This window comes from Bos mutus, chromosome 21, assembly GCF_027580195.1.
Source record: "Bos mutus isolate GX-2022 chromosome 21, NWIPB_WYAK_1.1, whole genome shotgun sequence".
Classification (NCBI taxonomy): Eukaryota; Metazoa; Chordata; class Mammalia; order Artiodactyla; family Bovidae; genus Bos; species Bos mutus.
In genome coordinates, this window is record NC_091637.1 from 28103175 (window position 1) to 28117957 (window position 14783).

General features: G+C 45.3%; 1 protein-coding gene across 4 annotated transcripts; it reads left to right on the forward strand.

Annotated features, from left to right (window-relative positions):
- The first annotated feature begins 668 nt into the window (after positions 1-668).
- On the forward strand, positions 669-14527 carry TM2D3 (TM2 domain containing 3). 4 transcript variants are annotated; one of them, XM_070358488.1, is made up of 6 exons: positions 669-825; positions 1169-1261; positions 5577-5734; positions 10286-10460; positions 12058-12133; positions 14190-14527. In XM_070358488.1, the coding sequence occupies exons 1-6, from the start codon at positions 735-737 to the stop codon at positions 14371-14373; spliced, it is 777 nt and encodes a 258-aa protein (XP_070214589.1). In that variant the 5' UTR covers positions 669-734; the 3' UTR covers positions 14374-14527. The 4 variants fall into 4 exon arrangements, with proteins under 4 accessions (XP_070214589.1, XP_070214590.1, XP_070214591.1 ...); XM_070358489.1 differs by having other exon boundaries at positions 14208-14527; XM_070358490.1 differs by lacking the exon at positions 1169-1261 and having other exon boundaries at positions 696-825.
- The last annotated feature ends 256 nt before the right edge of the window (positions 14528-14783 follow it).

A 14783-nucleotide genomic window follows, 5' to 3' on the forward strand; every position in this document is an offset into this window, starting at 1 on the left:
GACTGGCTAGACTTCGGGGCGGGACGCTGGCCGGGCCCCGGGGTGGTGCGGAGTGGGGCCTCGGGTCCCCCGGGCACACCTGGAGTCCTTCCCGAGCAGTCTGGGCCGCATCTGTACACAAGCGCCTTTTCAGTCAGACTAACCGTAACTTCGTCAGATCTCTGCACGGTGCCGAGCGCACAGCAGCAGTTTTTGTTTGTCACTAAACGTACAGATCCAGTCACAAGTAAACAGTGGCCAACTTCCCAAACTTGCCAGCCTCTGCCCTCAATCCCTCAGGAAGGAGAAAGTGAAGTAAAAGTCGCTCAGTCTTGTCCGACTCTTTGCGACCCCACGGACAATACATGGAATTCTCCAGGCTAGAACACTGGAGTGGGTAGCCTTTCCCTTCTCCAGGGCATCTTCCTAACTCAGGGGTCGAACCCAGGTCTCCTGCATTGCGGGCAGATTCTTTACCAGCTGAGACACAAGGGAGAAAGGTGAGCCTCTTAGTCCAGGGGCAGGCGGCGCCGGGGGTGGGATGGGGCGGGGGTGGGGGGATGGGGGGGTAGGGGGGTTGAGGGGCGGTGGAGGTGGGTACCTGGCAGCCTTAGCCGGCTGAGCACGGGGAACACCCGCAGGGCTGCCGCGCCTGCGCCGGCGCTGTGGCCCCGTCCGGACCCGCCCCCTCGGCGCGCGCCGGCGCCCCGCCCCTCGCGCGTCCCCGCGCGGCCGGAAGAGAGCGCGCCGGCAAGATGGCGGCTGCGGTGGTCTTGCTGCGGCCTCTTTGCCGACTGTGTCGTGTGGTGCTGTTCCTCTCACAGTTCTACATCCTGTCGGGCGGCGGTGAGTTGAGGGCTGGGGGCCCCGGGACCGCAGGCGGAGGCAGAGTGCGGGAGGAGGGCGCGGGTCGCTGCGGCCGAGTCCGGCACGGTTTGCCTCCGCCCCTCGGCTAGCTCAGGGACCCGAAGCCGCGAGCCTGGAATGGGAGGGCCCGGGGTCTCGGCCGGAGGCGTGGGGCTGTGTCCCGGCCCCGCGCTTGGTCCCAGGTGCTCGCAGACCGGGACGAATGTCGACCTCGTTGGGTTTCCCCTTCAGTTCGTGGGCGATCAGGCCTCCAGGTTTGCCCAGGCAGCTGAAGCCTGGAGCGCAGCCGCACCGCCTGAGGTCTCCGTCTCTCCGGTCGCAGGGTCCTTCAGCGAGGAGCCCTCGCAGCCACTGCCGCAGGCCATCAAGGACCCGGGCCCCACACGGACCTTCACAGCGGTGCCCAGGGCGGCAGGTACCGGGCGTTTTCCGTGCTCGTAAATGTGTGTGTTTATATCTAGTGGTCTCTCCCTTTTTGGTGAACATTTCCTGTAGAATATGAAATCATTTCCCTGGTGGTTCAGATGATAAAGAGTCTGCCTGCAATGCAGGAGACCCGGGATCAATCCTTGGGTCGGGAAGATTCCCTGGAGAAGGGAATGGCAACCCACACCAGTATTCTTGCCCGGAGAATCCCATGGACAGAGGAGCTTGGCGGGCTACAGTCCGTGGGATCGCGAAAAGAGTCGGACACGACTGAGCGAGTTTCACTTTCCATGTTTTGAACATTTTATTGATTGCATTTTAGGTTATGTGAACTAAAGACAGATGCACAGACCTTTTCTGTAGACAGCCTCGGTATTTCAATACATTTCTACATTCCTGCTTCATCTCTTTCCAGTCCCAGGCTCCTCATTCACATCTCTTTTATTTCTAGTATTTTTTCACCTCACCCATGAAGATTCAGATCAGATCAGATAGATCAGTCGCTCAGTCGTGTCCGACTCTTTGCGGCCCCATGAATCGCAGCACACCAGGCCTCCCTGTCCATCACCAACTCCCGCAGTTCACTCAGACTCACATCCCTCAAGTCAGTGATGCCATCCAGCCATCTCATCCTCTGTCGTCCCCTTCTTCTCCTATCCCCAATCCCTCCCAGCATCAGAGTCTTTTCCAGTGAGTCAGCTCTTCACATCAGGTGGCCAAAGTACTGGAGTCTCAGCTTTAGCATCATTCCTTCCAAAGAAATCCCAGGGCTGATCTCCTTCAGAATGGACTGCTTGGATCTCCTTGCAGTCCAAGGGACTCTCGAGTCTTCTCCAACACCACAGTTCAAAAGCATCAATTCTTCGGCACTCAGCCTTCTTCACAGTCCAACTCTCACATCCATACATGACCACAGGAAAAACCATAGCCTTGACTAGACGGATCTTTGTTGGCAAAGTAATGTCTCTGCTTTTGAATATGCTATCTAGGTTGGTCATAACTTTCCTTCCAAGGAGTAAGCGTCTTTTAATTTCATGGCTGCAGTCACCATCTGTAGTAATTTTGGAACCCAGAAAAATAAAGTCTGACACTGTTTCCACTGTTTCCCCATCTATTTCCCATAAAGTGATGGGACCGGATGCCATGATCTTCGTTTTCTGAATGTTGAGCTTTCACTTTCATCAAGAGGCTTTTTAGTTCCTCTTCACTTTCTGCCATAAGGGTCTTGTCATCTGCATATCTGAGGTTATTGATATTTCTCCCAGCAATCTTGATTCCAGCTTGTGTTTCTTCCAGTCCAGTGTTTCTCATGATGTACTCTGCATAGAAGTTAAATAAACAGGGTGACAATATACAGCCTTGACGAACTCCTTTTCCTATTTGGAACCAGTCTGTTGTTCCATGTCCAGTTCTAACTGTTGCTTCCTGACCTGCATACAAATTTCTCAAGAGGCAGATCAGGTGGTCTGGTATTCCCATCTCTTTCAGAATTTTCCACAGTTTATTGTGATCCACACAGTCAAAGGCTTTGGCATAGTCAGAAAAGCAGAAATAGATGTTTTTCTGGAACTCTCTTGCTTTTTCCATGATCCAGCGGATGTTGGCAATTTGATCTCTGGTTCCTCTGCCTTTTCTAAAACCAGCTTGAACATCAGGAAGTTCACGGTTCACATATTTCTGAAGCCTGGCTTGGAGAATTTTGAGCATTACTTTACTAGCGTGTGAGATGAGTGCAGTTGTGCGGTAGTTTGAGCATTCTTTGGCATCGCCTTTCTTAGGGATTGGAATGAAAACTCACCTTTTCCAGTCCTGTGGCCACTGCTGTTTTCCAAATTTGCTGGCCTATTGAGTGCAGCACTTTCACAGCATCATCTTTCAGGATTTGGAATAGCTTAACTGGAATTCCATCACCTCCACTAGCTTTGTTCATAGTGATGCTTTCTAAGGCCCACTTGACTTCACATTCCAGGACGTCTAGCTCTAGGTCAGTGATCACACCATCGTGATTATCTGGGTCATGAAGATCTTTTTTGTACAGTTCTTCTGTGTATTCTTGCCACCTCTTCTTAATATCTTCTGCTTCTGTTAGGTCCATACCATTTCTGTCCTTTATCGAGCCCATCTTTGCATGAAATGTTCCTTTGGTATCTCTGATTTTCTTGAAAAGATCCCTAGTCTTTCCCATTCTGTTGTTTTCCTCTATTTCTTTGCATTGATCGCTGAAGAAGGCTTTCGTATTTCCTCTTGCTATTCTTTGGAACTCTGCATTCAGATGTTTATATCTTTCCTTTTCTCCTTTGCCTGTCACAGATTACCTTCAACCAATGTTCCTTTCTCTTCAGAAAATTTCTTGTGCCTCTTGACCCTGATCCTGATGTTGAGTATTAAAAGGCACCCCCTTAAAAGGGCTGTGTGAAATGGGGCAGGGAGGGGAGGGGATGGTGGGGGTGCGGGAAATCCCAAAGGGACTGGTTGAGACTTGGCTTTAAGTTTGGTGATGCCGCTGGAAGCTGGAGCAAATTACCAACCTTTCAGGCTTCAGAGACATTTTGGTTTTGTGATTCTAAGTGTCCATCCTCCAGCCTCAGTAGTAATAGGAACAAAACAATAAAGGAAAAAGTGATATTTTGCATCAGTTCAGTTCAGTTGCTCAGTCGTGTCCAACTCTGACCCCATGGACTGCAGCATGCCAGGCTTCCCTGTCCATCACCAACTCCCAGAGCTTGCTCAAACTTATGTCCATCGAGTCAGTGATGGCATCCTCTGTCATCCTCTTCTCCTCCTGCCTTCAATCTTTCCCAGCATCAGGATCTTTTCCAGTGAGTCAGTTCTTCGCATCAGGTGGCCAAAGTATTGGAGTTTCAGCTTCAGCATCAGTCCTTCCAATGAATATTAAGCGTTGATTTCCTTTAGGATTGACTGGTTGGATCTCCTTGCAGTCCAAGGGACTCTCAAGAGTCTTATCCAGTACCATAGTTCAAAAGCAACAATTCTTCCGCGCTCAGCTTTCTTTATAGTCCAACTCTCACATCCATACGTGACTACTGGAAAAACCATACCTTTGGCTAGACAGACCTTTGTTGGCAAAGTAATGTCTCTGCTTTTTGATATGCTGTGTAGGTTGGTCATAGCTTTTCTTCTAAGGAGCAAGCGTCTTTTAATTTCATGGCTGCAGTTACCATCTGTAGTGATTTCGGAGCTTCCCAGGATAAAGTCTCTCACTGTTTTCCATTGTTTCCTCATCTGTTTGCCATGAAGTGACCCAGATGCCATGACCTTCGTTTTTTGAATGTTGAGTTTTAAGCCAGGTTTTTCACTCTCCTCTTTAACTTTCAACAAGAGGCTTTTTAGTTCATCTTTGCTTTCTGCCATAAGAGTGGTGTCATCTGAGAATCTGAGGTTATTGATATTTCTCCCGGCAATCTTGATTTCAGCTTGTGCTTCATCCAGCCCGGCATTTTGCATGATGTACTCTGATATTTTGCATAATTGCCCACTTAATAGTGACTTTAAGTAGGACCAGTTTTAAATGAGTGTCAATGTGCTTTGCTGAACGAAACCTTGTTCTCTGTAGTTTCATCCCTGTAGAGTTCCATTATTTCAGTGAAGTGAAATTAGCATCCATATATTATTCCTTCTATTAAAGTCTGCTAAAAGACATCAACATACTTGTGTTTAAAACATAGATTATTTTATAGAGAAAGCACAAGAATTTTTGACTCTTTCAGACGTTTTTTGAGAGCTTTTCTTCCTTCCTGAGAATAGTGTTTACAGTTTTGGTAATCTCTTAACTCATAGTAATATATTATACTCCTGGGTAGGTTGGCTGGAAAAAAAGAACTTTAACCCACTGAATAAGTTGCTAATATTAAGAACTGTTTGTTCTTTGGTAGTGTAAAACTGAATATTCCTTGCAGATTGTGGCTTGTGGAAGTACCATTGTGTAACAATGACAGTATATCTTCTGGGGGTGGTTCCTTGTTGTACTGATTGTGTTAGAGGGTCAGTGGCTTCACTTAAAAATTAGTGAATTCAAGTGAAAAGCACAGTGGATTGGAAACGGAGAAATTTGGATTCTGATTCCAGTTCTACCCTCCCTCTGTGATCTTGAACAAACTTTATCATCTATAAGCCTTTGTTTTTTCATCTTGTAACACAATAAACTTTTTGCAGTCCTAATTTATTACTAGAACCATATATGTATATTATGCTCATGATTGTGTTCCTTAACCTTGGAAAATTGCTTTTATCTGTTATTCTAATCCATATTCTAAGAGAATAAGCTTCTCTCTCGCCCCTTGCAGAAAGTACCGATATCCCACCTTATGTGATGAAATGTCCGAGCAATGGCCTGTGTAGCAGACTTCCTGCAGACTGTATAGATTGCAAGACCAATTTTTCCTGTGTCTATGGGAAGCCTGTCACTTTTGACTGCACAGTCAAACCTTCTGTTACCTGTGTTGTAAGTACTTACGAATTCTTAAACTCACTGTAAAGCTTGAGTTATAAATAGAGTTTAGACGCGAACATGGGGAAAATTGAGAAAGTGCTCTACATTTTAAAAGTAAGATTTGAGGAGTAAAGTCCACTTTATCAGATGAAACTTTTGTCTCCTAGCAAGGTTTGGTGTAAGGATTCAGATAGCAATTTTCTGACATAAGACTAAACTGAAGTAATTGTCAGACTGCTTATAACAAGTAGGGCATAGAACAGGCTCAAGGGCACCCACTGTTGTGCATCAGCAATGACCCTGCTAGAGTTGTCACACTGCAGCCTGTCTCTAATATGTTTACAGCTCTCAGGACACCTGCTTCAGAGCTCGGTTCCTGGAGGCAGCCCTACACCTGCTGAGTGTGACCAGGTCAGGGAGATTCACATATGTGCATTCTTGAATGGTTGGACCAGGGAAATTACTGCACAATTCATTGTAGTCCCAGCATCTGGGCAAGACAGAGAGTAGAAATGAATAACAAAGCAGTGTCTACTCCTGGCCTTGCCAAGGCCAGCTCTGAGATTTATTCCTCTGTCTCCTGTTTAATCAGGAGATGGACCTAGAGCAACTTTTCCTAAAGTGTTTCTGTGGAGCCCTTGTTGTGGGAGGTGGTCAAGAAAACACAGATTCTAGGTCATGTTCTCTTTAGCGGGTTTCCATTGACCCAGTGATTCTCACTTGAACAAGATATCTTTCCGCATCTGTCCTTTGGAGCCTGGTCTGGAGAGGGCTAGATTAGAAAGTTTCTGCCCTCCCCTCCACCCAGGCTCTTTCTGTTTCTCCTGAAGTCCAGTATCAGGAGAGGGCCTGAGGGAGGCTTCACTCCAAGGGGGCATGAAATTTTATGTGGCCTCAGCATCTGGATGTAGTGTTGGTAAACTTCAGTATTTGTCATTTTCGTGTATCAGTGTTGCTCTTGAAAGTGCGCTGGAAAACTGAGCTAGTTGGCAGGTAGTCTTCATGACTGCCCTAGGATAATCAGTTAGTCTTGGTTGCTTCATCTTAAATAGAATTTTCTCCCTACTCACCTAATAACAAAACCTGTTTGATGGCTTTTGAAATCACATGCTTCGTAAGTCTGGCACATAGTAGGTACCTTGTGGAAAATGAGAAAACCCTGATGGCTTAGGGGAGCTTTTCCCAGAATGAGCCTACTTTGTTTGCCTTAGTGTCTTGGACATTTATCTCTCACAACTGGTTCCTGAGTGAAACTTAGTTTTCAATTTCTTCCTCCTTTAGGTGATCCAAAAAAACAGGTGGTTTCATTTTTCAGAAAATAGCAGAGGACAGGAGAAATGACAAAGGTAGAGAAATGACAAAACTTAGGGAGGGACTTTCCTAGCTGATCCTGTCCCTGGTCCGTCCTTAACCCTTGGCTGAGACACGCCCTGGAAGCACTCTTTCCCTCTTCACACCTCAAGTGCTTTCATCTCACCTGCTTCGTGACTAGCCAGTCATCACAAATCCTGTACAGTAGCAGGTGCCTGGCCCCCAGAAGTGGCTTTTGAAGGTAATCTCAAGAGCATCTGGTGGTGTTTCTTCTTAGAAACGAAGAGCAGTCAAACAGTTGGCTGTCAGGAGCCGCGGGTCCCAGGAGTGCTGCGGCTGTGACTTGGGGCCGGCCCCGTATTCTTCCCTTGGTGTTTAAGACCATTGCAGGTGTATACGCAAGTATTCGTCCTCTCGCCTGTTGCATTCACCCCCTTCCCTCCCCTCACCTTATGTTGAACTTCAGATTAATAGAAGGAAATAAACTCTTCTCATCCTTCTCATGTGCACTCATAGGGACTCAGGCCAAGGGAATCTCACCTGGATTACACTAGTCAAAGCAATTGTTTTATAATGTATATAAATAGAAGTAAGTGCAGAAATCCAGCTGTAATGGAAACTGCCAGCCCAGCTGACATCAGCTGGAGATGTGCTTGACAGAAATGGTTTTTGTTTCTGTTACTTGGAGGAGAGCTTAGTCTGCTAGTGTAAGTGAGGCAAGTTTAATTCCTTTAGGTAGGTTCTGTATTCTCAGTAATGACAGTTGTGTCACAGAGGGAAAGGTATTTACCACATATGAGCTCTTGTTGGGGTCTGCAGTTTTTTGTGGTGTGAAAGTGGACTTAGTGAATGCTAGGGTGCCCAGGTGCCCATGGAAAAAAAGTAGAATCCCTATTTTGTCCAAAGTAAATTCCAGATAGATGCCAGACTTTACGTGAGAAGATGAAACCTCAAAGTACCAGAGAAAGCGTGAGAGTTCTGTTATCATCTCAAAGTGGGAAATATTTTTCTAAGTATGAAATAAAGTTTAAAAGTTATACAAGAAAGAATTTATACATTTGACTACTAAAGGTGAGGGGTTTCTGCATGACCTTAAAAAGCGTAAAGGCCAGAGATAAATGACAAACGATGAAAAAGTTTTTTTTAACACACGTGACAAATAATATACTAATACCTATAATATATCAATACATCCAAAAAGCCAATGAGAAAAAGACGACAGTCCTGTAGAAAAATGGTGCTAGAGCATGAGTACATGGTTCGTAGCAAAGGAAATACAGGTGGACTTTCAACTTGTATTTGAAAGGTGCTTAATTTTCTCATAGTTTAATACAAATTAATGCATTTTTTTAACCTGTCAGATTGGCAAAACAGAGTTTGATAACACTTTTCTTGAAGGTGTAAGAGACAAACATTGCTGTGTCTTGTCAGTAGATGTGTGGATTAGTCAGCCTGTGGTAGACAGTTTGTCTCATCTCTGAAACCTGTGGGCTTCCCTGGTGACTCAGAAGGTAAAGCATCTGCCTGCAATGTGGGAGATCCGGGTTCTATCCCTGAATCAGGAAGATCCCCTGGAGAAGGAAATGACAACCCCCTCCAGTACTCTTGCCTTGAAAATTCCATGGATGGAGGAGCCTGGTAGGCTACAGTCCATGGGGTCGCAAAGAGTTGGACACGACTGAGTGACCTCACTTTCTTTCTTTCTGAAACGTACAGATGCATGTAAGCTTTGACCTGGCAGTTCCATATCTAGGAATTCATCTAACAGGTGTTACTTACTGCACATTGATACACATAAGTATGCCTAAGAATATTCTTAGCTGCATTGTTCACCCAGCAAGGTTGGAAGCAAGCTGAATGTCCAAGAAAGAGCAGTTCACTTTGCAGCTCACTGTGTAGTGAAATAAATACATTGCAGCTGTTGAGAACTAGGCAGCTCCAGAGATGTTTACTGATACCTCAGAATTAAGTGAAAGTAATTATCAGTGGGAACATTAAATTAGAAAAAGAAGAAGCATATCTGTCGTAAGCGTGCCCATGCATAGAACAGACTCCCTGGAAGACCAGCATGGATGAGCTGTGCTCAGTGCTGAGGGCCCGGCAGGGCCAGCCATCTCTTTACTCTCTTCTTGTCTCCCAGAGTTTGTACCATGTACACTGTCTGCCCAGTGTTGCAAAAAAACAGGTTGAGAAACGTGTGTTACAGATGGATCACTAGAAATATGCAGACATTTACAATAATAATGTTTAAATCAAGCAGTGCCTTACTCGTGAATACTGCCCTTATAAGTGGTTTTTGCATTAATAAAAAAAAAATTAGTAAATATGATACTTCCAGAGGTGATTGTGTTACCATTTAAATACAGTTTTGAAAAGTATGTTTTATAGCATAATATCAAGTGGTGGTGAAAGGATACAAAATGTTTTCAGTATAATTCCATGAATGTAAAACTGTATCACAGGAAGCAAAAATGAAAGAAGGTTAGACAGTGCTTCTCTCTGGAGAGGTTACCAGTTTTCCTGTAATTTCCAAATGTGTAACATATAAGCACATGGGGTGCTCTTACAGGCAGAAAACAAATTTAAAATTGAAATGGACTCTTGTTTCGAGGCTCAGGGCCACAATAGCACTGGCTGAACCTCTCCAAGGGGTTCTTTCTAAGATGGGGATGGTCTCCTGGGGCTGCCTCTGGGTGGGTCCTGTCAGGTACTCCTGGGAGTGTAACAGCAGTGACTGCCCTGGGTCTTAGGACCTCAGGGACTCCTAGGAAGAGTTGAGACCCGGTAGGCAGGCTGTTCCTCTAGGAGTGTCCAGCTGGGCCCCGACTCCCACGTACTGCACAGTACTTTGAGCAGAGGGACTCATCTGCCCTGTCAGCTCTCTTGTGTCTCTGGGGCTTCATAAAGTGCCTTTTCCTTTCTTCTTTGTCATATAAGTATGCATGTGTGTTATTAAAAATTTAGCCAAAGTAACAGTGATGAAGTAATCTTATCCTGATAACCTTTGATAATTTGATGTGCATTTATCTAGGTATTTTTTCTTAGGTGTATATTTTGGGGTATATACTTATGATCCTAGATCATGGCATATACATTTGTTTTGCATACATATTGGCTTGGTACCTGTTTGTCTGCCACTTCCTCCTAGATCATAAATAGAAGTGTTTTTGACACTTGTGCCTTGTAACTGTGTAGTTTTAGTGACATATTGACAAGCTGGATTATGACCGAATAGCTCTGTGTCCTTTGTAGGATCCAGACTTCAAATCCCAGAAGAGTTTCGTCCTCAACATGACCTGCAGGTTCTGCTGGCAGCTCCCGGAGGCTGACTACGAGTGCTTCAGCTCCAGCGACTGCAGGGCGGTGTCCTGCCCTCGGCAGCGCTATCCAACCAACTGCACTGTGCGGGACCACGTCCACTGCCTGGGTGAGTCGGCTGAGGGAGCTTCTAGGCAGAGTGCTCTTCTTCAGGCGTACTTGTAGAACCATCGCAAACGTTTGAGAATTAGGTTTCAATTGTGTAGTCAGAAACGTTTATCAGCACCTTTTAGTTATGCCAGTTCCTTATCTTTTAAAACGTAGTACTTCATAAAATAAAAATGTATAAGGTGTAGAGCATAATGTGTGATTGAGTCTCCCCCAGGTTAACAGCCAAAGCATCTGATGCCATCGAAACTGCCAGAGTGTTTCCTGCCTCTTCTTTAGGGGTGATACCCTTTTGAGGTTTCTTATGATCCCAATCCCTTCCTTTAAGTTTTTTATAATTGTCCCATGTATGTGCTAGAATACAGTGTGGTGTATTATTCAGTAATGCATGTCTCAGAACTGTGTGAAGTAGTAGCAGGCTGTTTATGGTCTCCTGGGACCTGTTTCTTTTCATCATTATGGCTCTAAGATTCTTCAGCTTGTCTTCTTCTTTTTCATTTCTTTATAATAGCCTGTTGTAAGACTGTATCATAGTTTTTCTGCTCTCCAATGTATTTGGACTGTTTACCTTTTTTTTTTTCTTTTTTACAAATTGTGCTGCTCTTAAACTTCTGTCTGTGTCTCTTGTCACGTGTACAGGGGTGTGTCTGGCATGCACTCTCTGGCATGTGTTCTTTTCCAGGTGGTTGTGTTTGTTCACACTCCCGCCAGTGGTGCACAGCTGTTAGTGAGGATCCACATCCTCTCCAATACTCGTCCCTAAGTTTTGTTTTTTCTTGCAGACTTCTATGAATTCTTTTGTATTTTGGATAGTAACCTTTGATGGCCCTAAAATCCTCTCCTGAATTTTAACTTTTTCCCCCACTTTCTTTTGGTCTCTTTTGAACACAACTTTAAAATTTTAGTTAGTTGGTTTTTCATCTTTCATAGTTAGCCCTTTTTTGTTGCAAAAAGCCTTTCCCTGCTCCAGATTCACAGAGATAATTTTCTGTACTTTCTTTTAAAAGTTGTAACTGTGGCCTTTCAGATTTAGGTCTTTAGTTCCCCAGGATTGGTTTGGTGTATGGTGTGAGGTGGAGTCAGACTCACTTTCTCCAGTTTGAACAGCCAGATGTCCCAGGACCCCCGGACCATCTGTGGCCTGCATCCACGGGATGTGTCAGTCCTGCGTGGGCTTTTCCCCTCCCTGTGCCTGGTTTATCTGTCTCGTTTTTCTCCAGTTTGAACAGCCATTTGTCCCAGGACTCCTGGACCATCTGTGGCCTGCGTCCATAGGATGTGTTGGTTCTGCGTGGCCTTCTCCCCTCCTGGTGCCTGGTTTGTCTGTCTCGTTCACCCCCACATCATCCACACCTTGACATCACGTAGGGTGGTTCACCTTCTTCAAGCTGTGGTCCTCATGAACCTGTGCTCCTCACAAGCCTGTGCTCGTGGACAGTTAGGGCTTTCTGTTTAGCCTTCAAGGGTAGTGAACACTTATTTTTGTGAAGAGAGTTGTCTTTTTAGATTATAAATCATAAGACCACCACCTATAATTTAGTCTCTTGCCAGAGTACTTTCATACCCGTGTTTCATTGTGGAGTGTTTCCCTTTCTTAGGTAACCGCACTTTTCCAAAGATGCTCTACTGCAACTGGACTGGGGGATACAAGTGGTCCACAGCCTTGGCTCTGAGGTAAGCGCTGTTCTCAGTGAGCAGAGACACCACTGGGCATTTGCTGTGGCTGCTGGGCTCTTCTGCGCTCCTCTCTTGCTCCCTCAGGCCCTGCCATGGGCTGGGTAAACCACGGGGACTGTGCTGCTGGGGGCTGTTGAGGTGGCCAGACCGCTATCTTTGTGGAACTTGGTGGCTTGTTGCTGGCTTTCCTCCCAAGATGCCTGCATGTTCTGGAGGTGACTCGAGTCATCATTGGAGCTCATTAGAACCAGTCAGTCTTCCCACTCTGAGCGTACTGTGAGTCAGTGAAGTGCTGCCTACTATTTAAAGTAGCTAGACTTATGACTGTCTTTAATTTTCAGTAATTTCCTTCTAAATCATAAAAAAAATAATACATGCTCAGTATTGAAAACTAGAAAAAACAAAAATGACAAAGATAAATGTTGAAAATCACCTGTAATACACTATTCAAGCATAATTATAGACTTAATTTTTACATAAAAATATACTTGTATTTGTTAAACTTTTCAGCAGTTTGAAAAGGCAATTGTAGCAGTTCTCCCCACCCCCACCAGAGGGAAGGGCAGGTAGGCTGCTGGCTAAATCCTGATTCAGCAGGTAGGCCGCTATTGGAGGTTTGCGGTGAGAGCCCAGGGACTGTATGGTGGGATTCTCAGCCTTGTCGTTGTGGATGTTTGGGCCAAGAATTCTTGGTTGTGGGGCATCCTGTGCAGAGTAGGGTGTGTAGCATCCTCTCCGGACTCCATTTATTGGGTGTTGTTTACAAGTCTCCCTACCCCAGTGGTGACAGTCAGTAGCACCTCCAGGTATTGCCTCTGTCTGGGGACCACTGCTTGAGGGTCTGGCTAGGAAGGTGGAGGGTCCTGTCTGGCAGGAAGGCTCCCCTGGTAAATGAAAAGAGGGGGCCACGACAGAAAGTCAGACATAGCGAAGGTGAGATTGCCCAGCGTCTTTGACACAGTAGTTCACATTGAGAATAACACCTGACTTTCTGCTTTCCAACAAACTTTTTATTTTGGATTCATTTTAGATTTACAGAAAAGTAAAAGCAAAGCTAGAGTGTTCTGTACACCCCTCACCCAGTCTCCCCATCATTGTGAACATAAATTACTATGACACATTTCACAGCTGGCTTTTAAACAGTAAGAATAGAGTTCTTCTCTGGGCTCAACATGGTTTCTTGCCGAATATTGAATGTGATGATGCCTGGCAGTTGCTTCATGGTTCTCGGGTTGGGGTGGGAAGGAAAGGGTGTGATGAATTGGGGTGTGTACATGGTGATAATTATTGGGGCTGGGTTGTGGACTTCCCAGGTGACTCAGCGGTAAAGAAACCAATGCAGGAGATATAGGCTCGATCCCTGGGTTGGGAAGATCCCCTGGAGAAGGAAATGGCCACCCACTCCAGTATTCTTGCCTGGAGAATCCCATGGACAGAGGAGCCTGGTGGGCTACAGTCTATGGGGTCACAAAGTGTCAGACACAACTGAGTGACTAAACAACGATAAACATGGGTGCTGTTCGCTTTCTTTTAACTTGTGTAAGTTTTAGAATTTTCCATAATAAAAATTTTAAAAGAAAAACAATGAGAAGTTGTCTGAATATTGTTAGATGTTAGAATTTGAAGGAACCTTAAAAGTCAATTTTTCCTAACACAGAGCTTTTTTACATGGGTTGATTGACAAAGGTCAAGACCTGATGAGGCGGCCAGCTGGCTGACTGCCTTGAGATGCTCCTGCAGCCTCCACATTGCTGGTCTGTCTGTTAGACTAACCGTGTTTTGCCCTCCCAGATGCACGGTTTTTTTGCTACCTAAAAAAGTAGCAAGCTAGATTTTCTTCAAAAGAGAAGGATTAGATTTCATTACAGCTCATGTGTGTTCATTGTTGACATGTGAGCAGTCTTCTTGCCTGTGATTGTTTGGTGGTGTGCATTTGTGAGATGATCGCTGTGTCCTCATCCAGGGTCTGCTGATCTGAGGCCCTTTCACACATGTGAGTCAGCACGGTTACTGAGCCCCAGCTGGCAGTTGGGGGGCTGTTGATGCATTGCAGGCCTGTTTGCTGTTGCAGCATCACCCTCGGTGGGTTTGGAGCAGATCGCTTCTACCTGGGCCAGTGGCGAGAAGGCCTCGGCAAGCTCTTCAGCTTCGGGGGCCTGGGAATATGGACGCTGATCGACGTCCTGCTCATTGGAGTTGGCTACGTGGGACCAGCGGACGGCTCTTTGTATATTTAGCTGCAGTCACACGCTTCTGAGAGGAGCGGAGCTTAGCAAGTGTGCTTTGCCTGTGGGAATCCACGTGCTTTGAGGGGCTTGTATATGTGTTTAATGTACAGCATCTGTACTTTGCCTGCCTTGATGAAGGTAAAATAATAAACAGTGAACCATGCTTATATGGAATTTGGTTTTCTTTGCCTGCGATCTATTTTTTTTTTTCTGTGAAAAAATTTAAACTGGAAGAACAACCTGTGCAGCTGAAAATCTGTTTAGTTCCTAGACTTGAGTTTTATATTACTTACTTCAGAGTGTATCATTTGTATCTCCAACTTGAATGTCATCTGCCGTAAAAAACATTTGAGCTATAATTGCAGAGAGTGGAAAATCTTTTCATTCTTCAGCTAAATAAAGTTATCTATCTAAACTTC

Excerpts from the sequence above, each read along its gene's own strand:
- TM2D3 (XM_070358488.1), top strand. The coding sequence starts at position 735 with ATGGCGGCTGCGGTGGTCTTGCTGCGGCCTCTTTGCCGACTGTGTCGT. Across the intron at positions 1,262-5,576 it reads AGCGGTGCCCAGGGCGGCAG|AAAGTACCGATATCCCACCT; the intron begins GTACCGGGCGTT and ends CGCCCCTTGCAG. Across the intron at positions 10,461-12,057 it reads GGACCACGTCCACTGCCTGG|GTAACCGCACTTTTCCAAAG; the intron begins GTGAGTCGGCTG and ends TCCCTTTCTTAG.